This window comes from Engystomops pustulosus, chromosome 1 (assembly GCF_040894005.1).
Source record: "Engystomops pustulosus chromosome 1, aEngPut4.maternal, whole genome shotgun sequence".
NCBI classification, from domain to species: Eukaryota; Metazoa; Chordata; class Amphibia; order Anura; family Leptodactylidae; genus Engystomops; species Engystomops pustulosus.
The window spans coordinates 78786876-78813776 of NC_092411.1; the positions used below are offsets into that span (position 1 = coordinate 78786876).

The 26901-nt window shown below is 39.7% G+C and overlaps 1 protein-coding gene and 1 long non-coding RNA gene across 9 annotated transcripts in view; one reads left to right on the plus strand and one right to left on the minus strand.

Moving 5' to 3' along the window:
- Positions 1–26901, plus strand: part of ARVCF (ARVCF delta catenin family member) — a 463598-nt gene that overhangs the window by 380107 nt on the left and 56590 nt on the right. For all 7 annotated transcript variants that reach the window (XM_072144471.1, XM_072144475.1, XM_072144474.1 and 4 more), the window contains 3 exons: positions 14473–14631; positions 16996–17606; positions 24148–24647. In XM_072144471.1, coding sequence (XP_072000572.1) covers positions 14473–14631; positions 16996–17606; positions 24148–24647 — 1270 coding nt within the window. The remainder of the gene's footprint in view (positions 1–14472; positions 14632–16995; positions 17607–24147; positions 24648–26901) is intronic.
- On the minus strand, positions 873–14071 carry LOC140125169 (uncharacterized). 2 transcript variants are annotated; one of them, XR_011854659.1, is made up of 3 exons: positions 13984–14071; positions 11046–11153; positions 873–1118 (listed from the first exon to the last, which is right to left on the minus strand). It is a non-coding gene; the product is annotated as an uncharacterized lncRNA (long non-coding RNA). The 2 variants fall into 2 exon arrangements; XR_011854658.1 differs by lacking the exon at positions 13984–14071 and adding an exon at positions 13251–13372.

Here is a 26901-nt window from a genome sequence, read left to right on the forward strand (position 1 = left end):
ACCTGTATATACATCTACTGGGAGGGGTGAAAAGGGAATACCATCTTATTATCATAAACCTAGTATGGTAAAGGAATAGCAGGAATGTTACGTTGTATCTTGTTACATCTACAGTCCAGTCCTATATAGTGAGCTGGAGCATAAGTCTAATGACCAAACCTGCTCATTGAAGAGTTTGATAACTTATGGCTGAAGTCTGGGTATGCTTTTATAAAGTAAATGTTCGACATAATAAATGATTCCATAACATTTCCTTTGTAGCTTCTTTGGCTGACCTTGTAGACTCCTATCTGATTTTGCTCATATCGTGACTTTCTCCAGTGAATCCTATTATTCCTTTCAGGTGGCTATTTTCTTGCAGGACAGATAACTTGCTGTGGAAATTGTAATAATCACAACTGTTTCCTACAAGAACATAAACCCAACCAAGCAATAGTTAGTATTTTATTTACCTACCGTAATTTTCTGTGGGTTCTACCGTAATTGCACATTAACTAATGGAAAGCTCTTAAAATCATTAGTCGGTTTAATAAACATGCATTTCTCTGTGTGTGCGAATGTAAGTGATTCCTCTGAGCCCTGTCCTCATCAGTAGGATCTACTATGATCAGAAGTCTTTTCTTTCATTTTTCTTTGCCTCCCCCTGTTCTAGCCACACACTATTATTATTTGTGTCTACCATTTCTTTCCCAGAGATACTGGCTGTACAGACATTGGTAATGCGTTATTCATAGCCTATATCATAATGTGGTTTAACAGAGTGACTAGTATAGTCACCTGCTGAATACCATGTGTTGTTAGGCAACGGCACACAATTATTCTGGCACCGCAATCGTGGACATAAATAAATGATTTATTAGGACTTTCTTCTGAATCGTTACTTTTCTCTTTCCTTTTCTCATAGAAATCGATGCCTGTTTGCTGTTACCATTTCTGTATGGGTTGTTCTTTTGTACAAAGAACGCACATAAATTCTGTGCTTTTACTAAAGCCGGAGATTTGTTCACAAAAATGTCCTTGTCCAAAGGAAAGGTCATAGGATCAGTAGTGTCCAAGTGCAGAGACATGATTAGCATTGCTGGAATAGTTCTGTTCAGGCTGCTTGGGTTTTTATCATCCTGGGAAAGTAGGAGGCAAATTTCATCACTTAATAAGAAGTTATGTGTCTGAAAAGGTTATTATCATTTATTCAGTTCCTTGATCTAAATATATTTCCTTCAGCTAGTAATGTGCCTCCTGAATGTGTCCTATTTTCACAGGCCTTGTTTTATGGTCAAGCCCTGGAAGCTCTGGGAAGTGTTACTTCATTCCTAATGTCTGTAAGGTTAAAGACTTGTAACATAAATACATTATTAACAATAACAACATGCTAAGCTCCCGTGACCTGAGAAGTAGCAATTACTACAAGAAACGCTGCATTTTTCATAAGGGCATATAATAGGAAGGCGTGTGACTATACACCACAAACTGAAGAGTAAACCTGTCTTTAGCTGATTTCATATTCTGCCTTTTGTGTCTCACAAAGGAAGTAAAATATAACAAAATAATGATAATAAAAGAAAACTTTAATAAGCTTAATTGACCTGTTTAGGGACCATAAATGGAATAGAGGGAGATATATTTAACCCCAGTTTTGGCACATGGAAATTTTACGCCTAAACTAGACTTAATCCGTGCCATGGGAATGTCACTGCGAATAGGGACAATTGTGGCCTGACCGATTTAGCATAATCTATGCCATAATGAGGTGCACATTGTAGTTCACATCTACAGCAGTTTGTAGTTGCTATACATGTTTGGTTCAAGCTAAGAAGATGCCCCTAATTCAGACTTTTTCTTCTAAAATAAATTAAGCCCAAGTCCCCATCTGGTGGAGAGGAGTCAAAACTTTTATCTAGAAAGTACCGGTCTTGATAAAGTCCCCATGGAAGCACAATTCTGGAAAATCTCTTCATAGGAGAACATTGTGAGGAACCCCTGTTGTCCTCCTAAAAGTTTTAAGTTGACAAGTGTTTATTACTAGTTGAGGTAGTGCTCATACAGTCTGCATTAGTCCAGTTGCATATTTACTAAAACAGATATGTCAGACTTGACTAAAGATAACTATCCCTTATCCAAATGATAGTTGAGCACTGTTACTTGGTAATAATAATCTTTATTTATATAGTAACCTCATATTCTTTAGTGCTTTAGACATCATGTGCTATATACAAACAAAAAAAGACATTCCAGAGTAATAACATGGTCAGATGAAACATGGGCCCGGCTTGAAAGAGCTTACAATCTATAAGAAAGAGGTAGTCTTCTAGTAGTGAATAGAGTGGTAACACACTTGTGGCTCCATTCATTTTAGGCAGAAGGTTTACCAATCCTTGTACTTTAAGCCTTGGAGAAACAAAATAATAAAAAAACTTTTAAAGAGGTTTACCAGAACAAACTTCTGAAGATCGATCCTAGCATTTAGTCTCTTGGTTCAAGACCAGGCTTCTCTACAGTCTGCTGTTTTGACATTGTTTTGCTTCTTCCTATTTGCTAAGTGTATGTTAACTTAAAGTAGACGGCATTGAGAAGCAATTTAATACTATACAGAAGTATTTCTGAGCTGAATGCAGATTAGAAGAGATTTACAACTTGTTTAAAGTGTTCTTTAAGCCAAAGTCTTTAATGACCTATCCATATAATAGACCATCGAAGGGGGCACAATAGACCATCGAAGGGGGCACGAGATCTGGCACCTGGGCAATCAGCTGTTTTACACTGAAGTTGGCACCGGACATGGACAGCTTCATCCATATTGTATGGGCCATACATTTGCATTGCTGATGCCACATTTATTCATTTCTGTGAGAGCTGTACTTTAGGTGGCCGTCCATAATAATTCCTTTATTTATATAGCGCACACAGATTATGCAGGGCTACACCGAGTTTTTGTCAAATCAGTCCCTGTCCCCAAATGGGGCTACCAGTATGTTTTGGCAAGTGGGAGGAAACTGGAGGACTCAAAGGAAACCCACGCAAACACAGAGAGAACATGCTCTATGTAGATGTTGACCTGGATGGGACTTGAACCCAGGACCTCAGAGCTGCAAGGCTGTAGTCCTAACCACTGAGTCACCGTGCTATTGAGGGAGCTGCCTTCTCCTGGCTCTGACTGTAGTGTATCGAAAGCAGAAGTAGTATTGAAGTAGAAGTAGCAAATGGCAAATACCCTTTTATAGTCTTCTATAGGCTATATTTCTTACCATATGTCCCCTTCTTCAAATATTTGGTAGGTTAGAGGGAACCAAGGGATGTATAGAATAGAGAATGACCGCAATATGAGACTGGAAAAGTTTCTTCTTTGTAGCAATGTAAATACGTACACACAATGTAAATACATACGTCTGAGTAGGAACTATAAAATCACACTAACGGTTCATTCACATGGCCGTCTGGGGGGATGTATTTGCGGCCGCATATACCTCCCAATAGACGGCAATGGTGGCCCGGCGGCATGTGTGGCTCCGTTCTGCAACGCACAAAGGAAAAAGATAGAGCATGGTCTATCTTTCCCCTTGAGTGCGACCTTGCACCGCTGTTCTCTATGGAGGGGGGAGGGGGCTCCTCCTCTCCAGCGCACAGCGGTATGTCCACCTGGCTGCGGCCGGGCGGGCATACGGCTGTTTGAATGTACCCTAAGTTGTCTCATTTCATTGTAGATGCATTAAAACGGTATAGAATAATTGTGAATGAGGAATAGTTGTTTTTTTTTCTCTCTTTTTTTTTAGTACATTGAAAGTGTAGTATTTTTCCAGGTCTTGTACGTTGAGTTGTGTTCAGTGAGAAGCATCTGCACGAAATGAAATCTGCATGAAATGAATGTGTGGGCTGCATGTATTATGTGTAGCTATATCGCTGTGCCAATGCATATTTTTATGTTGCCAAGTAAGCCTTCCAGTGGAAAAAAATGGGCAAAGAGCGTTTTCTCGAACCTATGCCAAAAATTGTTGTGAAACAAATGGCACGTATAAGGCCTTTATTTTGGAAATGCAGAGTGTAGTGGAACTATGTTAATCTGATGGGTGTAATCCCAGCAATGTCTACAGTCAGATGCAGATTTATAAAAAGTGTCCTAAGGTTAGGCGGGGCAGAGTTAGACTAGACAGTCTTATTATCCACCAGATTTATAGAAGTGTCTGGTGCTGGATGATAAATCTTTCCTAGTAGGAGACTGTCTAGTCGTACTCTGCACCTCCTATTAGTTGGCTTACTATACGCCAGAAAGTTAGGACAGAATTCTGTTGGGTCCGGAGTATTTTTTGGTGCAATGACCTTTTTGGCATGAGGTTATGCCCCCAGATTAATCTGCCCCTGTGTGTGCTGCCTGTATGACCTGTATGGAGAAATGTAGCATGATCTAGAATACACTTTGTCAGGGTCTCCCTCCCTCTCCAGCTCACAACCATCTCATCCTCTCAAGAGACTTTTTTGGCCGGTTTCCTCTGGAATGTTTGCATAAATAGTGGTCCTTTCAAAGTGTTCCAGCACCCCTGTGTTTAGACGGTCTGAGGGATAAGTAAATCCTAGCTGGACAATGCACTCTGGCTCGTGGTCGGCTTGAGAAGAAACTTGGGTTTTGTGTTGCACATTCCAGGAACTGACTGATTACAAGAAAGGCTGAACAAAAAGGGAAATTCTCATTTGTGTAGAATTTGGTTAGTGTTATACATTTAGGAAGTTGCTCAGCAAGCTTCTTTTAACATATTTAAAGTGATAACAGCTCAGGTCATTTCTTCTCTAGATTTTTACATTGTATGTTGCTGTAACAGTTCATCTCACTTGAAAACTTCTATATATTAGTCTATTGTCTATATACAGTATTAGTACTTCACACATCGGTATGGAGCAAACACCCACCGGTATCACCAACTGCAGTCGTTAACCCTTTGATTGCCACAGCCAAAGCCTTCTCTGAAAGCAAAGCTTTGATCTTCTGTTCTGGTTTATGGCTAGGATCCCCTAGTTACATACAGACCCCTCTGCCCACTGTGACCCCTGGTAAAGCTCTGTGGATGCTGGTAATTTACTTTACTGGAGAACCTGCGCGCAATAATTAACTGTAAGGTGTCTGCAACTAAAAACCATCTACCATCAGTTTGAGGAATGGTAGACCTGTCCTACCAAGAACTTTGTTCCTCAGGACTTTTATAACTCTGCATGGAATTGTGGCAATGTGCAGTTATAAAAATGATGCTAATTAGTTGGAGTGCTCCAGCCACGTCACCGAAGCGTCACAGAGCGCCTCATCTTTTAATTTATTATCAAGACCTTCCTGTTTCTGTCCCTCCACAGTGCATAGAGCAGGTAATGGGCAAGACTTGTATCAGCTTTATTGTTAATCCTTGCTCCCATGTCAACCCCGCATTTTTACAATCTAATTGTCACAGGGACCAAAAAATACTTTGGCTGGAGTTACTCATGTTCAGACATAAAAATTCATCTTAAAGGGAACCTGTCACCTGTGGCCAGCGAGGTGGGGGTATATATTGCTGGACTGCCTGCCCCTCCCGGTACTAACCTCTTAATCTTATTTAGCAATGTTTTGTATCATCTTTTGCATAGAAATTACAGATGGCATCAGAAGACACATTTCATAAGCATTGCTGTTCCTTTTGTCAAGACTGTCCATGGTGACATGATCTGGAAGGTTATTTGTACGCCCGCATTCATCTTAGCCTGACATTACCATATTTCCATGACATTTTCTTTTTGTAGCTGTCACTGACTTAATGCCTCTACACGTACAGCCAAGGCCTAAGGTTAGGCAACCAGAAATAAAAATGTAAAGGTCTGGAACAATTAAAACATGAAGCAGCGCAGGCTATGTTTTTACCGCAATGACATCCTGTGCCTTTTCTTGTTCTGTGGCGTTGGTGCGATCCGACAATGTGTCTAGCGCTAATTCTGAGTGATGATGAAAGTAGCTTCATCCCCTTGAATTATGGGTCTAAAAAGTGTCTGGTATATCTGATATACAGATCTCCCAAAGGACTACAGCAGTATTTCCTCTGCTCTGCTTGTACCTGAGATTTCCTCTCACCATGGCTAGTTACATGTTAAGGAGATGAGAATTACATAAATTGTTCTTTGCCGCCTTATAGATTCTACATCATTCCCTTTACATTGCATCCTTTCTCTTTTGCATTTCCATTTTGCTTACTAAAGCCCTAATCAATTCATTGATCTGATTACAGAGTATGAGGGCTTGATTTTTGCAGGACAAATTGTACACCACGATGGTATCTTGTAATATTCATTACATGATGGAAAAAAAATTCCCAAGTTTTATTAGAAGTGACAAAGTGCAATTGCTTCATTTTTTTTATGGACTTTCATGTGGCTTTCGTGGTGCTGTCCAAATGCGATCTAATCATCATTGGTTTAAATATAATTATGGAGATGCCAAATTTATATTGTTTTTAATACCTTCAAAAAGAATTCAAATATTTGCATATGGCTCTATGCTGACACCTGCTAGTTATACTACCATGTGAGCAGCTCTGTGAGGCTCCCTGCATACATATGTGCCTGGTCTGTGAAAACTGAGCCATGGCCTTGATAGATCCTACGGAGCAAAGTACAGTGGATGGGAGTCCTTGCATCATACCGATATGACTTCCCTTTCTGCCAGCCAAACAGCAGCATTGACACCTCAACACTTGTTACAGTGTCTTTGCTGCTGTTTTGCAAGTTCTAGGATGAGGTCTGACCAGCACACAGGTCCGTTTTTCACGGAACAAGCATGTTTGCGTCTAGGGGGTAACTTTTTTGCAAGAAAAATAGTTTTTCACTGATACCATTTTGAAAAACTGATGACCTTTTTTCAAGTATTTATGGGTGTTGAAAGAGCGAAAAAATGTCGATTCTGATGGATCTTTCCACTAGAGTTATTAATGTATGTGGCTATTTTCAGACACTGTTCTATAGCTGCGGAAGGAGGGGGGGGGGTGTTTGAATTGCATATACCGTATTTTTTTATTGTTGGATATGTTTCTTGACTCGATTGCACTCTGATTTACTGTGGGTTTCCTGTGAATAACGTACAATGTTGCCTTCAGTTTGTCTGCTTGTGTCATTTCTATGGTTCATCAGATTTGATTTTGAAAACTTTTACTATACCAAAAACGTTTGGAGGAACATTTCCACTGGATATCTTGAACACCTCTAATGCGGGTACCTGTCACGTGTTCAGACATGTTTTTCTTAAATAAGAAATGGATATGCAGAGAGCTTGTTCACCTTTCTTGTGGCAATTGTACTTTGTCTTGACATTCATGCGGCTGGTTGAGCAGTTTATGGCATGGAGGAAAGTCCCGTGTTTCCCAAGTTTTGTGAATGTGAGAGAAGCTGGAGTAGATAGCGAGCTGTACAGCATTACAGAATGTCTCCACATCTCCTGCTAGTACAGCCGTCCAACTGAGGGATCGAAAGGCTATAAACACTTCCACTAGTCCTGCAGTTATTACCAGACACGGGAGTTGCATTATCCTGAATTGTCAGCCTCCGTTTTTACTACTTTATGTAGAGTTTGGACGTAATCCAGTAACAATGGATAGTGAGGACCACATATTCCATCAGTTTTTATGGGTACTTTTGTTTTGCGTTCAGTACAGTTAAAGACTAAACCTTTTTTCACTTGCTGGAGGGAAACGTCACATGCGCAGACTGCTTACAGTTACATAGTGCAGAGAAGTTTGTAACTTGTAGAGACTAAGGGTGCTGTCACTCTTGTCGTTCTTGGATTGTTTTTAACCCCTTATCACCAACACTAGTTTTCAGCTTAATGACCAGACTCGATTTTTCAAATCTGACATGTCTCACAATAATTGGTTATATCTTTGGAATGCTTTAACATATCCAGGTGATTTTAAGAATGTTTTCTCATGACACATTGTACTTCAGTTGTAAAATTTTAATTGATAAGTTTTGCATTTCGTTCTGAAAAAAGGTGAAATGCTCAGTTACATACAGCCAGGTCCTGCCAGGAAGCGGAACCCGGCGTGAAGAGGAGCTGGCAGCCTCAGGGCACTTGTTGGACCCTAGGGCTTTGGCAGAAGGGATCGGATCAACCGGTTAGCTCACGGGGGTGGGGGGTCTGATCCACGGGGGGCATACTTACACTTACCGCGGCATGTAAGGGGTTAAACACCCACGGGATCAGAATTTTTCTAATCCCGGCTGGTAGTGCCGGGTCTTGGCTATGATATCACAGCCCGAGACCAGCACCAGCGAGACCCGTTGTCCCAAAATCTTCTTCTGATGCTATAAAAAGGTATTGCATCAGACGAAGTACCCTTCGTAAAAAAAACGATAGGGAGGTCATTAAGGAGTTAAACGGACTGAAAATGCATGTGTTTTTAGTATGTTTACCATGTATTTGGCTGGTTTGAATCTGAATTTTCTTTATATCTAGAAGCGTAGGCAGCTGTGAAATGTATTAAAACCAGTCAAACACTTGATAAACATACAAATATACATGCGTTTTCAGTTCCTTTAAAAACAGTCCAAGAACGCACCGTGTGGCACGTTTTATATGGCCTTTGGTTCCAGTACATGTATGTTACAGTATGCAGTGGTTGTCAGTGTCTTAAAAAAGTTTTAGAGTTTTAAGTCCTGCTGTTGTAAAAACAAGGATTTCTACAGTTTGGGTTTGTTTGGTAAAGTTGGAGAAGAAACCTTGAATATTTAGTTCATTTTTTCTTCTTCTTTGATTGACTGAATGGTGAATGAAAACTGTGCATTTACTGAGCAGTGAATCTTTAGGGTGCGTTCATGGTCGGTTTTTAGACGTAATGAATGCGTCTTTGCATGCTTACCTTGCTTTTGGCTGGTTTGAATCTGTATTTCTTCATTTGTGGAAATTTAAGCAGGTGAGAAAATGTTCATACAGTATTCAAGCCAGCCAAACACATGGGAAACATGCAAAAACGTATGAGTTTTCAGTGCGTTTTAAAACACACCAAGAATGGTCCAAGAACGTACCATGTGACATGTTTCTGTACATTTTACCCATAAATGTGATTCCTGACCGGTGTCAATGAAATTGAAACCATGCTGGTCCTGGCAGGTTCTTTTTTGCTCTCCTGGGGACCGGACGCTTGGGGGTGGGCCAGCTTTCACAGTCCTCCTGATAGCATGAAGATGAAGACAATGGCTCCGATATATCATGTCTAAAGGATGTATAGATCCTGTTCAGCTTCAGATCCTGCTCTTCACTGATCACTCAGTTCAGTGCAGAATTTTGGCTTTTTTCAAGGAACATGAATGATAACCCCAAAAAATGTTTTTCCGCTCTTTGTTGCATGAAGCCAATTATTTTTGAACCTCTGTGTTTTCTCTTTTTAAATCATTATGACAACCAAATGACCTTGGGAAAAAGGCCATGAAAGCCCAAATTCTTCAGGGGTATGTAAACTTTTGAACACACCTGTATGTGAAGCACCTGACAGGTGCTTACGTTGCTGGTTCCACCACGCTGTCACACTGTAATATGCAAACAGGTTTTTTGCTTGTTAAAAAAGGGTGTACAGCTCCAAATCCATCAATCTACATAGAACATTTTAGAAGGGCGAGCTGAGCAGTGGTTATGGGAAAGTGCATAATTTTCAGTAATGGTTACTGCTAAACCTCCTGCTCCAAAAATAGAGTTAACCTCGTGCCACTTTCCCTTTCTTTATAGATGTTCTTCATCTATGCTGTTAAGAGAGCAAAGAACGATGCATTGACAGGACGAGGCATTTTCATTCCTTTGTGCAGAAAAAGCTTTCATATCAAATTTATGGGTCAATGTTTGCAAACTAAACCTTCTTATTCAGGATGTGCAGAGAAATGTCAGACATTGGAGGGAGAGAGGAAAAGTTTGTATGCACTGAAAGCGAGAAGATGAGTGTCCTTGTTACATATCTCCATACAGATGTTCAAACTATCCCAATACGTTAATCAACCACTTTAGCTGCAAACAAACAATGGGGGGAGGGGATTTATCATGGCTTATACTAGCTTAGGCAAGGAATTGTGACCCCCACCCTTGCACTATGTTAAGTGGGCGGTGAGTGTGCAGGATGGGGTGGACAGTGGGCAGGGAGGGGTGGAGAGTGGGCAGGAAGGGGTGGGGAGTGGGTCAGGCCACAGCAGAGCATTAGCTATAGCCTATGCAAGTTTCTGATACAGATTATAGTGCAGTTCTACACCAGTCAGGGCCAGCATAAAATTGCAGGATATAGTACTGTTATTAAGCACTTCAGGACCAGGACTTTTTGGGTTTTTGCATTTCTGTTTTTCTCTCCGGCCTTCCACAAGGCATATGATTTTTTTTTTTCATTTTTCTGTTTACAAAACTATATGAGTGCTGTCATCTATTAGACAAATTGAACTTTCTAGTAGCAATATTTAATACTCTGGGCAATATACTGGGAAACTGAAAATTATACTAAATATAGCTAATATATATATATTACCAGAAAAATTGCTAAAATACTGTTCTTTTGCTATAGGTTCCGGCTCTCATCATTATAACATAACAAAATATTTTATACATTGTTTTTTTTTTAAATGAGATATATGTATGGGGTAACTTCCATACCTTTGAATGTATCTGTTGAACATGAAATACCATTTGCCTGGAGTTTTGATTCTCATGGGATAGAAAAGAATTCTAGGAACTGCAAAGCTCTTTTTGACCTAAGGATTGTGTTACACTGAACACATGTGATCCGCTGGGCCGTGCTGTGATCTACAGTATTAACCCTTTTCTGTGCATTGTAATCTAACGTTTGAGGGTGCAGACTTTTAGGACACATAGAAAAGTCAAAAACTAAATGTAGTTGTATCAAAAATTCCAATGTGGTCCCATACCTGTGTCTGGTGGGTATAAGAACGCTCTTTTTTACTTAAATTCACTGTAGTATGGATAAATGTCTTTGAACTATGATCATGCACTTTGATATAAAACATCATCTATTGTCACTTTACCTTTTATTTTTTAAATGACTTCAGATTACTTGTACCTTAGACTTGCATAAGATAGAGGAATGTGGACTTGGTTCTGTACGTTATGGGCCTCACTAATTGATACTTCAGGCACCTAATTCATGTCTCTGCATCCTTAATCGAGCCTTAAAATAGCAAATGTATTCAGATTAATAGGAAGCCTCTGAGTGGTGTGTAACAGAGGAATACATGCTTTATACTGCTTACTAATTCCCCTATATTCTTTTATCAGGATTTTTACCATCATGTTGCTGTTAAAGGGAAATCTACCATCAAAATCAATTATGAAAAAAGGACACTTACCCATAGATCCAGGCACTGTGATAGGCATAGTTTTAAAATTATGCTAATGAGTCTGTAGGACTCCTGGGAGTGTTACCAGAGCCCATCTGTTCTGTATCTTTACAAGCTGTAACACTGTTCATGAGCACTCCCCTTCCCCCTCCCTCTGTCTGCTGATAATTCCTCTGCTGCTGCGAGATTACAGGGGAAGTTTTGATGGAGCTGGGGGAGGGGGAGACAGTCTAACAGCATGTGAAGCTGCGATATGGAGGGGCTCTGGTAACACCCCCAGGAGCCCTAAAAGACTTATTAGCATAATTTTAAATGTTTATTTTAGAAGTAAGGAGGCCATGGATAACAAATCTAAGAAGATTACAACAGTCACAGTGCCAGGGTCCATGATAAAGTGTGTCCTGGGTTTATCATGTTGGATTTTGACATCTTCTCCCTCTTTTGTTCTCACTATAGTAATGTTGTCTCTGTCCAGCTTGTTGGGTTCAAAGACAAAATGCTCCCATAAGGACTTATTCACACATCTGTTTATCTGACGTGTCATCCACTGATGGCATACTCTTCTATTGACATCTGTATGACCTGTGATCCCATTCATTTAACTGGACTTTACTGGAAATATGACTTTTAATGACATTGAAAACCAAGTATTTTAGAAAAGAAGAACCTGCAAATTGCTCCATAAAAGAATAAAATATTTGTCTTGGTTTGGCAATATTTGTTGAATTGAAGTGAAGTGATGCTTCTTTTCATAATAAGTCTTTCTTATTGGTATTATTGTGTTTGTCTCTCCGATGGTGTGGCCAGGACGTGGCAGCGCTGTGGCTTGCCACACCACAGCTGTGTAATTGCTGCATTGCTAACAATTCATAATTCCAGTTTTTGAGATGTAATAACTTTGTCAGCATCTTTTTAAAGACTAGCATGATGAGGAAGGGATAGGCACTTGCTCATTTCATTTCCATTTCATTCACCTATGATCATCCAAGGATCTGCTGCGTCTGTTTATGTTTCCCATTTATATGCCACTGCATAGATAATGTGGCTCTTCTAGATCATCTAAATCTTGCAAATTAATGGTTAGCTGTAGTTCCTAAACAGATCCACCATGGCAAGAGCCAGTCTGTGTTTTGAGGTCCACTAGAGTAAGTGCTTTGGATTTAAGATAAATCCCACCTTTAAGACTGTCCTATGGTTTAATAGTGTAGATGGACAGGTCATATTTGTGATGCACCCTCTTATGCTACTATTAAAGGAAATCTACTACGTGGATACAGTATTGTACACCATGCACACTTACATGCTGGTGTGTGTCCCCTGAAACAGGACCAATTCTTCCTTTATCTTCTAATAGCTTAGTTTTGGAGAAAATGATTTATTAACATCATGCAAATGAGCCTCAGGGGCTCATGTCTGCGGCACAGAAGCCCCTTCCATCTCTCTGACAGGAAAGGGGTGTTGGGAAGCAGTGAGTATTGCCCTAAAGGGACATCTACAATTAGCAGAAGTGGCTTCTATGACAGACAGGAGTCCCTGAGGCTCATTTGCATACTTATTTCTCAAAAAATAAGCCATTAGAAGATAAAGGAGCAGATCCTGTTTCAGGACACACACTCCAGCATGTAAGTGTGCTTGGCGTACAATACTGCATCCATGTGGTAGTTTTTCTTTAAAGGAATTCAAACAAATATTGAATGTAAATATCTTTTTCTTTTTGAAAATGTAAGAAATGTCATAACCATTCATGTAACATCTGTTCAATGCCATGACTGCTGCCACCTTTCATTCACCTTATCTAGACCTGCACTATTTTTACACGGACAAGATGTGAGGACCTGGCAGTGCAGTAAACAAGAGGCAGCATTCCCATGTCCTTATGTAGCATATTATTACTGATAACAGGCAGCCCTTCAGATTCCAACACGTACATCACCAGAAATAATTTCCCAAGAATATTTAGGGCTTTTGTTCCGCTTTGTAGCATTGATTTCTGTTTAGGAGATGTTGGCCTTTGATATTTCATTAGTGTTGTAACAACAATTTCTTGAAGAGCATGGAAACACTGTCTTGTTTGTTAAAAAGAAGCCAAATCTAAATACATTTTGTGATATGGTCATAAAAAGAAAGGAATTGCTATCGCCGACTATTGTCATGGAAACATAACTTGGTGTTGCCCTTGAGTTTTCATCTCATACCTGTAATATTAAATAAAGTATATGCCCATCAAAAACTCTTGTAAAGCCGATGAAGCTAGTATTTACATGATTTATTTTAGTTGGTATGATCTCTATATAAGATATTTATTTTGTGCCCCATTACCTGCCAAATAACTTAAAGGGGATGTCCAGTTTCCACAAATATTTGCTATTTTATGTAATAAAGAGTTATCCAATTTTTGCAATATTATAGGGTGACACTGTGGCTTAGTGGTTAGCATTACAGCCTTGCAGCGCTTGGGGACCTGGGTTCAAGTCCCAGGGTCAACAAAAGAGTTTGTATGTTTTCTGTGTTTTCTGTGTCCGGGTCCTCCGGTTTCCTCCCACACTCCAAAACATACTGGTAGGTTGATTAGATTGTGAGCCCCATTGGTGACAGGGACTGATTTGGCAAGCTCTGTGCAGATAAATAATTATTCATATACTTTCTGTATCAATTCCTTACTGATTTCTAGAGCTCTGTATGCTGTCTTTCAACAGGAAGCTTAATTGTTTACTACTAGTAGATAAACACGGTTCATGGTCATGTGGTGTCACACAGGTGCACAAACTATTAATCACAGAGAGTAATCAGAGCTGTGCACCTGTGTGACATCACATGACCATTGTTTATCCACAGGAAGTAAACAATGAAGCTTTCTGATGGATGAATGAAAGCAAGAAGAGATCTAGAAAACTGTGAGGAATTGATGCAGAAAGTATATTAGAAGATTGTATAACATTTATATTACACAAATAATAAAACAATTTGCAGAAATTGGACAGATAATGGAGCTCAGAATAAATATCGAATATAGAGATCATATCAACTAAAATATATTTTTCGTTACACGAACCATATCAATTATTTTCTGAAATAATTTTTTCTATCTACTTTGGACTTAAACTGAAACCTTGCCCTTGTAATGTGAAATGTCTTATCTCTTGCCTTCAGGAGCAGAGTCCCAGTAACCAGACATCAATCGCCATGATGCAGGAACCTCCAGAGATGCTGGAAGAGACTGTTACTGTAGAAGAAGATCCTGGAACGCCCACCTCCCATGTGTCCATTGTCACATCAGAGGATGGAACCACTAGAAGGACAGAAACTAAGGTATGACCATGCCAAGCCATTCTAACTATATAACAGGCATTTCTTATTTACATAATCCATATGTGTAAAAGAAATCTAGTACATATGAATACAGTCTTACATTCTAAGAGCTTGCCCATAAACTATTGCCCCGGAGTAATTATTCGTGGCAGTGATTGGTCTCTGTACATTTTCCTCCACTCTTATGTGCTGGAAATGGAGCAGCAACCTCTTTTGTCTTCCACCTAGTAATTTTAAAACTGCAGATAGAGCAAGAAAAAGCCCCTTATGTATTCCAAACACAAAGGGGAGTTTAGCCTTTCCTTGTATTCTCATGCGGTATCAGTGCTGGAAATCAAACATTTTGCATGATAATCCAGAGAAGGTCACCTTGAAGAGGTTTTAGATGGTATGAAAGTGCAGGCACATCTAATAAGAGAGTACATAGTTCTGACAAATTCACTTGAAACTGTTTTGTTTTTTGTTCATAGACACAGTATTCATGTATTCAAGCTTTATTATCACGGAGTTGAAATGTATTTAGTTTCAGAGCATGTTTAGCAAAATCCATTCATAGATTTATCTTGACCAAAGTAGCTTTGAGGCTGTATAGGTGCGCACAGTTTCTACCCAGATATTCAGATGTAGATCACACATTTCTGATGTAAATCAAAGTATATGACCATATCAATGTATAGTAGAAACAATGAAATGTCTTGCTGCTTTTAAGATTTCCATCTTGCCCCAGATAAAATGTAAAAGAGCACAGTGTCTGCGATATCCGTATAATCAGAATCATTATATACGGGTTTCCAGCAGTTCATTTCTGTGCATCACTCTCATTACTGTCACATTTATTGGCCCAACAAATTGTATTCATCTTCATCCTTTCCCCTTGCATGTGCATTGTTAAAGAAATGCCATTCAATGGAGAAAATCACAAAAAAGAAAATGAATCTGCAGCCTCTGATCTCTTACTTCTCTTTGCTCCCATTTTCTAATATATCATAATTAAAGCTGATAAGTATAGAAGTATATTTTTTTTAAAGGAAATCTACCATCAAAATCAAGCATGATAAACATGAGAGACTTACTCATAGATCCAGGCGCTATTACTGTGGTAATTTTCTTATTTGTGGTATATCAGCTTTTAAAATTAGGCTAATGAGCTTAAAGGCAGGTGTTCTACATGCAAATATATGCCTGACTTCCAAGTATCTGTTTGAGGCATAGGTGCTTGGGGCTATAGAGTTGCTAAACCAAACCTCCGACTCCTCAATCTCCTTAATCTGACTCCCATATACATAAGGCTTTTTATCACCATTATGATACAATAACCAAGTTATACAACTTTAGAACATTAACTTGAATCAATTGTAATTACAGGCAGTCTCCGGGTTACATACAAGATAGGTTCCATAGGTTTGTTCTTAAATTGAATTTGTATGCAAGTCAAAACTGTATATTTTATAATTGTAGTTCAACAAAAATTTGTTTGTCCCAGTGACAATTGGAGTTTAAATTTTTTTGCTGTAATGGGATCAAGGATTATCAATAAAGCTTCATTACAGACACCTTACAGCTGATCATTGCAGCCTGGAACTTTAATAAAGCATTCAGAGAGCTTCACCATGGTCACAGTGGGCAGAGGGGTCCATCTTTAACTAGGGGTCATCCGTAAGTCAGGTACTATAGTTTTTCGTTTGTTTGTACTCCTGAATGTGAGATGTAAAAATACAGTTTACTCCTCCTATTCTATGTATAGTGTATAGAGTCCCTCAGAGCAACTAACCTCTACAAATTTTGCACTCAGAGGAAAAGCAAACTAAAACCTAAAGCAGTAAACCGAGAGAACATACACTGGGCAATATTTCCTTAATCCAGTTTTCCTGATCAATCGTATTTATATATTTAAATATATTTATATTTTTGTAGTCATTCCATTTTATTCCAACCCCTACTCCAAAGCCCTTTTTTATACTCGGTTTCCTTTATTCATAAGACCACCCTGGTCCACAGTTGAATTTTCTTTGCAGACATTATGTAGCCACTTACTGACAGTAAAAACAAAGATCTTAAAACAATTGGTTTACTCGGCAATTGCTGTGTAACCTTGGCATTTAGCTTTTGTATTACAAAGTTTGAAAGCTGCATCTGACTCTGCACCAGTAATTGATGCGCTAATCCTATTCACTATTTCGCTACTGTTTGTCCCTGAAGCAAAAGGGTTTTTAGCGGTTTGTGGAATAGCTGTTTCCCTTGTTGGTTATGTATTGTAAATCTCCCTTTTTCTATATCAATTAAGTAATTTTTTAGCTTGATAACGTTCAATATCGGTAAAATAGTATTTTTGCTTAACATTTTCATTATATTTCTCTTTTCCAGGTTACAAAGATGGTAAAAACAGTCACCACAAGAACAGTGCGTCAAGTGCCACTTGGCCCAGATGGGATGCCTGTTCTTGATGCTTCTTCTCCAATCAGTGGTTACACCGATTCTATCGACAGAAGATACATGAAAAATGGGGAGCGTTTTATTACCCCTCAGGCAACATCAACTTTGACTAGGTCTTACAACAACAGTTACAACGATTCTTATGGGGATCCTCACGAGACCCCATACAGACCCTTCATGGCACACGAAGGTTATGGAGACATGCCAGACAACTATGGAAGCTTATCGCGTGGAATGAATTACCGCCCTCGATATGCTTACACTCCAGGAAACAGCTATCGCCCCGAAGATGGCAGTTATACCCTCCCAACCCGTAGAGAGAACTATGTTCCTATTGCGCAGCCTCAAGTACCAATTGGAAGCAGTGTGGACTTAAACCGATCTCAGCCAGAGCGTTTCCAGCCTGAGCCATACGGTCTAGAGGATGATAATCGGAGTCTTGGGGCAGATGATGAAGGTTATGAGTTGGATCCGGATTATTCCACAATGAATAGAAGAGTCCTTCCTGGCATGCCCCTCACAGCCAGGCCCCACAAAACAAGGTAACCGACTTTATAACTGTGTTGTAAAGGTCTGAAATATATTTACACAATAGTTTAGATTTTGTTTTAATTGAACTCTGTATTAATTACATGCTGTGCCCTGTTTACAGCTCAGTCTGGGCTTTCCTTTACACTGTAAAATCTAAAAACTTACAAAAGTAGTTGAATGAAAGGTCTTCTGTTCACCTTCTGTTCTTTGTGCATCCAATATTAAAAGCGGAAAAAGACGCCAGCTGCTGCGCTATTTTTCCCTACTATTAATAACGGAATGTGTATCAGAACCTGCCAAACGTAGGTATGTCTTAAATAATCACGAGATAAGTAAAAAGTATAAATATTTCAGAATAATTCTACTTTCCCTTGGCCCTACTATGTCTCATGTTGTATTAAAGAAAACCTCTAAGGTGGATTTGGGACTCTAAAGCAACTACAGGTCCTTATGGACCTGTACAAAGAACAAATTACGACCTAAAAAAAAACCTTTTGTACTCTCCTAGATGTGAGTCAAATGAGGCTCATCAGACTCCCATCTCAAGATCCCCCCCAGGTGCCTCCTCTCTTAGTAAGGCAAGTGAAGCCGGGATAACTCTTTCATTGTGCATGCGCAGGCAACAAAGGATCAATAATGGAGGTGAGTATAAACACTGCTCTATTTTCTGGGGTATAAGAAGACTTTTTAACCCCTGAAAATCTTCTAAAAAGCTAGGGATTGTCTTATATGCTGGGTATCCTGAGCCCTCGCCATACAAAGTAGGCTGGCACCGATCATCGTGGTTGTTAACCCTTTAATCACAGCCGGCAAAGCATAGATCATCTCTCCCCCTACCATCAGGGAACAAAAGGTCAGAAAACATATAGCCTCAGGTCTTCCAGTGGCACATTGTAATAAATGATCAGTAAAATCCCCAACCCCTGTAGTATGGCAGTTTAAGTCAAAATTTCAAATCTCTCCCATTTCCCTAGAACTAATATAAAAATAAAAAGTAAAAATCAAACATGTTAGTTATTGCCACATCCCAAAATGTCCGATCTATGAAAATATAATAAGCCCACAAGAAAGTGCATTTTGATGCACAGAAAACAAGCTCTTTACGTGGAAAAATAAAGTTTTTGAATGTGGTGAGTCAAACATGAAAATGCAAAATCACAAAAGGGCCTTGGCGAGAAGGAATTAATAGGATACAAGGGTGGGCCGGGGGAAAGAGGCATGTTTTTCTGGGCACAGGGCCGCTTCACTTACAGTACATCTTCCCAGTGCAGTGCCACCTCACTTTTCGTCTTATATGCTGGAAAATATGGTAGCTGGAAATCTTTTTTTTCTTCCTTTTATAAAGTATATTGCAGTTTACGATTTTCACCTTCAATATACATTTTTAAAATTAAAAGTTGTTTTAAAAGCTCATTTCTGCTTTATAGTAATTTATCTTTTTTTTTTTTTTTTGTTCACTTTAAAGGAAACCTACCACCAAAGATCCACCTATTAAGGTAGATCCGGTGGTAGGTGCATCTAACAAATGTAAGGATATCCCTTTGTAGGGCTAATCCTTTAGTCCCCACAATCTTTTTGAAAGTTTAATGGCATTGATATGCAAATTTTCTAAAGAGGCTACTGGGGCGTGGAGTAGCCGGAGCTGAGGCTACGCCAAATGGCCACTCCACGCCTCTTTGATCCTTCTACCAGATATCTGCAGCTACAAGAAGCTGTGCACTCTTGTCAGCGAAGCCTGAGTTCTGCGCATGTGCAGAACACAGGGCATGGTCTGCGCAATCTCCGCTCCAAAGTGGGAGCTACTGCGCATGCGCAGAACTCCTGCTTCACGGACGAGCTACAAGGAGGCATAGCCTCAGCTCCGGCTACTCAACGCCCCAGTAGCCTCTTTGGAAATTGCAAATCAAGGCCATTTAACTTTCTAAAAGATTGTAGGGCCTAAAGGATTATCCCTAAAAAGGTCTTTTCTTAAATTTGTTAGATGCACCTACCACCAGATCTATTTAAATAGCTAGATCTGTAGTGGTAGGTTTCCTTTAAGACAAGTTGAGTTGACGTAACGTCAAAACTGCATTGACTTGTCCCACATTCTGAGACTTTCTGTAGCCCGGGTGAGCACATGTCGGTGCACTGGAGTGGAGGATGGACGAGCGCTGCTAACACCTCCCCTCTCCATAGGAAATAGTGCCGCCCCGTGTACAGCGTCTATGGGGACCGCTATACGTCCCTCTCATGGCCTGTGTGTTTGCGGCCTAAGAGGGCCTTGTAAAGAGTATTGCTCACATTTGTGTACACCTCACTATAGCAGGGATTGATCTTTGCCTCTCCCTTTGTCCTAGATGATCTATTATGTCAGATGGTTTGTGTTGAGTAGATTGTCATGTAGCAGAGATTCATAGGAGGCATTTGATGTGATACACCTCCACTCAGGCCAAAATGTGGATGTAGGATCTGCAAAGCTTCACTGTTAATAAGTAGCTCGTCTAAACAGTTTGTTCAAGTAGCTAATCTTAAATAAACAATTATAGGAATTGTGGGATTTTTTTGTAAATAAAGCAAAATCTTTGTATAATGAATAGGTTGCAAAAGGTTCTGCTCACATAAGAGTTTGTCTGGTTCATAACATCCTCTACCCACTGATGGATAGTAAAAGCTTAATAAGAAATAAATACATAAAAAAAATCTATTTGTTTAGCAGCATTTTACAGATCATAAGTACATATACAAGCAATATAAGACATTACGAGTAAAGATTAATGGAGCCAAACTTTGGGGTTCGGGTGCGCCCCACACAACCTGAACATATTGCTGGATTGGCTGACGAATTGCTAATTTGGCAAATTTACGCCCCTAGCTACTATCCATGGCTGTGATTGGCCAAGGGGACATCTCTGACCAATCATAGCCATGGCTAGTTGCTAGGGGTGTAAATTTGATAGATTGGTTATTCGGGTTGCGTGGGGAACACCTGAATGGGAAGTTTGGACCTGTTCATCTCCAGTTACATGGTCATATGAAACCTAAGGAATTAGGGTCCTGCTTGCCAGAGTTTACAATCTGTTGCCAGGATCTGGGGGTGCTGGTGGTTGTCAATGACCCAGAATCCTAGGTTATCAGTCTAAATGTTGAGTTTTATTCACTCCAACAGCGATATTAAAATGCAGCATAAAAATAAACACGACTTGCTAAACAGAAATTGGTTACTAACCTGTAATAACGGATAGTTCAGAGAGTCCAAGATAGTCTCCAGCAAAAGCAAACACCTTTGCTAGAAGAGGCTAAGGGTGATGCCACACATGGCGTTTTTGGGCCGTTTTTAGTTAACGCATGCGTTAAAAAAGCTTTTTAATTGCGCAAATTCGAAAAACTGGACAAAAACGCAATCATTTTCAAAAAAAGGATGCGTTTTTGAAAAACGGATGCGTTTTTTACAATCTAAAAACTGCCCAAAAACGGTCTAAGAACGCCATGTGTGGCATCACCCTTCGGTAGAAAGCCACAGACTTCTTATACACCCAGACACCTGGGCTTCCCTAGGAGTGTCCACAAGATGTGGACTGGAGGTGATGGGAATGGCAAGTCCCACTATCAGCCTACCAGACATTCTCTAAAAGATCAAACTCTGATCACAGCACTTAAAAAATGCTCAGAAAACATTGCTTTTTGCTGAAAAACAGACACCATCATCTCACCCATCTGAGCAATGTGGGTGAGATGTACATCCCCTCGAGTACCTTACCAGGCATAGGCTTACAATCTATAATGTATGTATAATGGTCCAGTCACTGTTTACACGGGATCAGAGTAAATAGATTTATACATTAAATAGAAAATAATGCTGCAGCATAAGGGTCCTTAGGACTACAGAGAAGCCTGTACATTGGTGATTACATAGAACGGAGGGGGTACACAGGTTTGGCAGTAAGAACCGCACATCTGAGGTGAGGCGAGGCTGTAGATCTTTTATTAAAATGTAAAATAGAAAACCTAACAATAATCGTGGTACTTATCATAATAAAACACATAACAGAAGCATTATTTACATTATTATATACCATATATACAGAGACTCACCTGCTGGTCCAGCCCCAATCACACCACTCACACTTTTTTTTATTATAAATCTTAATAATAATGTAACATACACCAAATTATAGCAACAGCATTTACCACAATCCCCACCCAGCCAATGATCACAATATAAATAGTGGTCAATATAGAACAGCGGTGGCGAACCTATGGCACTGATGCCAGAGGTTGCACTCAGAGCTCTTTCTGTGGGCACCCAGGCCTTCCACCCAATTTAGAGTTTGCCAGATAGGACTCCAGGCTTTCCCCTGTGATCCAATACAGCCCAGGACGTGCCAAGCTCTGTGCTATATTTAAAGCAACATCCTTGGGTGGCAGGACTACAGGAGGAGCAAGAAGGTGTGGATAGAGATGGATTATCTTTGGTGCTCCTGCTCTGGGTTACCTGATCCTTCCTCTTCAGGGGACCTTGGTGGGAAGCTACAATCCAAATTTCTCCATCATCTTTCAATTGTATTGGTGTACTCAGGATGCCAATACAATTAAAACCTGTGATACAGCAGGTTCCAATAAGTTACTGCTTAAATGTTGGCACTTTGTGACATATAAGTGGGTTTTGGTTGTAGCTTGGGCACTCTGTCTTCAATAGGTTCGCCTTCACTGATATAGAACATCAGATGCTCATCTGATGCCCCATATAATCAGTGAAGGTTTCCTATTTTCTTTCGATTCTGTCTATCACAGTTGAAGTACACCTACGATAAAACTTACATACCTCTTCATTTTTTTTTTGTAGGTGGAAAAACTAAATTAATTTTGCGCCGTGTAGGTAATTAGGAAATGAGGATTAGAGTGAAAAGATGGGTTATGGGTATAGATGAGCTGATCCAAACTTCCCGTTACACCCCTAGCATCTAGCCATAGCTCAGATTGGCCAGGGGTCTCCTTTTGGCCAATCACAGGCATCACTAGTAGCTAGGGATGTAAATTTACCAGATTGGCTGTCCAATATGTAGGGGTCATACCGGGTGCACCCGAATGGGAAGTTTGTATATGGTCATCTCTTCCGTACTATGTACAGAGATACTTCTAAAAGTCAATCCAGGGATTTATTCTCTCTTTCCCCAGTAAGCGCTACTTGATTTATGGGTTATGGGTTTTTCCCTCCCTCTGGATCAACACTGCAGTAGGTTGATGGTCCACACAGTGAAATCAAAGACATGTAGATATTGTGAAAATCCATGCATCCCTATGGGTGCCATATTATAACCCAATACAAAACTTAAGTTGTATTATAACTATATGCACAAGGCTGGATTTAAGTAGTTGTAATAATTGGCATATGTGAAAACTAATTGAAATCTGGTCTGCACCTTAGTAGTTCCCCTAGGTCTTGGTGGTTAATGAGCAGATGTTTATCACCCTTCTGCCTGAAGGACTAATATCTGGTGTTTTCAATAGCTGAAGCTTCAGACCCAGCTTCTGGCGAGGTCCAGCATAATGTTTTTTCTGATTAAGCTGTTTTTGGCTTTTCTTGAATTGGCTGATATCAGCAGCATCTATTCTCTGTGCTTGATGATACGAGAGACTCATTTTACTACGCGTCCTCTGAGTCACACCCCTGCTATAACATTGTGCCGAGACATGGCCAAGCATGAAGTTTAGGGGTGCTAGAAAATACGAAACACGTGATTCTATCTAAACATACAGTAGTTCGGCAAGACAGGGTGTGAATGTTCTTCTTATTAGTCGATTGTTTTACAGATCTAGTCATCACCCCTTGAGATGAAGCTCCTCCAGCAGTGTGTGGTCTGGCGTTTTATATTAATGAGAAACATTTTGGGGGTCAGGGCGATTTTCTGCTGAGTCTCCTGGAACAGATCCTTTCATTCAGTCACTGATTTATTCCTTCTGTGTGATAAAGTATATATCTTAATATTTCTGTATGTAAATATTCTGTATGGTTGATTATTTATTTATTTTTTTTCGCTTGGCCAGTTTTATACATCAAACACATTACAGAATAAGACTAATTTTCAGATTTCATAGAGCTGACCTATGCTCTTCCCATCTTATTCTTGGGGGTCATTTTTATATTTGTAGATTACTCTGACTCCCTTGCTCTTGATTTTATTATACTGTTCACCCTAAAACATTATCAGATAGGTGAGTAATGCTCCAACTGGATAGCATACCAGCTTCTTCTATATGCCCGCACACTGCCAATTTCTTGTCACACAAGAGCTGATGTGGGAACATTGTATGCAGTCCTCAGGGTGTCTTCTAATCCGACAAGATCCCAGTGCTTACATTGACAGCAATACATGCAGCCATATCTGATGGAGGTGAAACTGTGGATGGCAAAGCATTATCTGACACATTCTCTAAATGTTTACTTTCCTTGGGATCGTTTATCATGTTGACAGTATCTTCATTTCATCAGGATTAAAACATAATTTTTTTTTCAGTGTACAATGCTGCATATGAATGCTTTTTTATAAGTGTTTGTATTTACTTCTGCAGGGCTTATGATGAACCCCTGGATTCAGAACTTATTGAAGAGAGAATCCCCTACCTTCATGGTGGCTATGCCGCACCACTGGCTCAGCCTGAGAGAGGAAGCCTTGCCAGCATAGACCGATTGGGAAAGCGTTCGCCTTCCATTGACAGCATCCGCAAAGATCCCCGATGGAGAGATCCTGACCTTCCTGAGGTCATTGCAATGCTCAATCATCCAATTGACCCAGTCAAGTCTAATGCAGCTGCCTATTTGCAGCACTTGTGTTATGAAAATGATAAAATAAAGAAAGAGGTAAGACATCTTAAAGGCATCCCCATTCTCGTGGGTTTATTAGACCACCCCAAGCCTGAAGTCCACAGAAAAGCCTGCGGAGCCCTCCGTAATATTTCATATGGAAAAGATAACGAAAACAAAGTGTCAATTAAGAACTGTGATGGTATTCCCGCTTTAATACGACTTCTGAGGAAGACAAATGACATGGAAGTGAGAGAGCTCATAACAGGTAGGTGTAATGACCACCGTCCATTTATTATCAGCACCTTCTCTGCCATTTTATTAAATTCCATGGGAAGCCCATAGGTGGCAGTCTTTGTGACCAAAAAAGTATGAAGGTGGAATGTTGTCCAATATTGCCAGGCTGGAATACCCGTTCAGGGGTGCCAAAAGTTTATTGTCTTCATGCAATACAGATCTTAAGAAATTCTTGGATACAATGGTTTAGCCACTTTTGAGTTTTGAAAGAAATATCTGGGCACTGCCATTCTTTTAACAGTTTAATGCGTTTTTCTATACTTTTTATGTTAAGAATTAACAAAAAAATAATATTTTTGTTTTTATTGGGATTGAATGTGTAGCATTTTTTTAGGCAAATGAGTTCTAATAATGATTCTGCACTTTATCTGCCTTTCAACAGTTTCTTCTATTTTTTGTGTAAATGGCACAGTTGACTAAAGTGTATTTGTTTGTTTTTTTCAAATCAGATATTTCCTGCGTGGTCTCAGGTCCAAAGCCAGAGGTACTGCGCATGCGCAGAACGATGGCTTCACGCACGAGGGCATGCAGCTCCTTGTAGCTGCTTGCTGAAGATATCTGGGAGGAGGCTACTGGGGCGTGGAGTAGCCGCATTGTGTAGTCTCCGCTCCGGCTATTCCACGCCCCAGTAGCCTCTTTGGTAAATTAGTATATTACCACAATTAAAGATTAAAAAATATAAAGGGGACTAAAGGATTAGTCCTTAAAAGGGCTATCCTTACATACATTAGAGGCACCTACCACCAGATCTACCTTAATAAGTAGATCTGTGATGCTAGGTTTCCTTTAAAGAAGAGAAGGGAAACCTTATCTGTAAATGTACATTTGGAAAAAGTATCAATAAGTAACTGTAATTTATTCTATTTTGTGAAGTGAGTTAATTCCATCTTCATTATAATCTTCATTGATGAAGGATTCTGCAAGACAAATCGTATCCTGGTTTTTTGTGTTGTTAGTTTTCCAGCCAGACTTGTGTGAAGCGCGGCTGGCCATATCATTCTTTGGCAGCTGCGGTCATTGAATGGCTGTCACCTAAGATATCTGGCAAGCGTTTGACATCCCTGGCTTGCCTTTAAGTGAAAACACTAGTCTGTAATTTCTTAGGGAGGGCCCAGGAGTCTGGGTGAAAAATGGCAAGCATCCCTCCCAGACACTTAAGAAAACAAACAAGACTCTGCCCTTTCCTCTTTTTACCATTCTTCAGTATGTTGTTATTGTGAATGTTCATTACTGGAATCAGGGGAGATACAACATGATCCCCAGCACTTCATCATTTATATTTACATGTACACATATCTTATGTACAGAAACGTGTGTCTATGGTTTTTGCCTAATGATAGTTGTACCTCGTTTTTTCTGTAATAAGAATATGAACTTGACTTTCTTTCACATTTTTTATTTCGCACATGGAGGGTTGCATATGTTATCATTTGATCAGTTGTATATTACACTAGACTGTGATTGTAGTGCATTGAATTATTAGGCCTGGGTGGTTCTGCAATGAAGACGCCAGAGTGTGATCATAGCCCAGGGCCACTCTTGGCAGTAGTAGGTGGTCACAGAGTAGTACTTCTGTAGCTACCGTAGTCTTTTAGCTTAGTTACAATGAAAAGAACCATCATTAGCACTGATTGGTCTGGGATAAAGGATTGTGAAAATATTATTACTCACCAGACACGGTAAATTCAGATAATAATATGCAATATTGTACAATAAATCCAGTCTGTATCTGCAGAATGTATGCATTATAAAGATTTGGGTTTGGGACAGAATAGGTGAGAGCAGTATCTGGACTGCTTGATAACAAATTGAGACAGAGTCACAATCTGTGTCCTGTAATGATTGTATTGATTCTGTGAGTCTCTGTAGAGCTAGCAGGATAGTGAATGCTTTTATCCTCTTGTTATAGTGGGTTTGTATCTCAATAGTGCAAGTCAGCATTTATGATCTCAAATTATGATAAATGGCTAAATGGAGATCTGTGGTATTGATCACTGGTATCACGTGGCGAGCAGCGGGTTTCCTTTTGCAGTTACCTTTGAGGGTTGTATGTTTAATTACCGATAAGTTGAATAATCATTACACATTATAGAAAAGTATTTCTGTCTGGATCCACTTGTGTCTGTGTGTTTGCTTCTTTAATATTATAATTGCTCTGTTATTACTTGCAGCATATGCCACCCTTATGACATAATTGGCAAGAGAACACAAATGACAGAAAACTG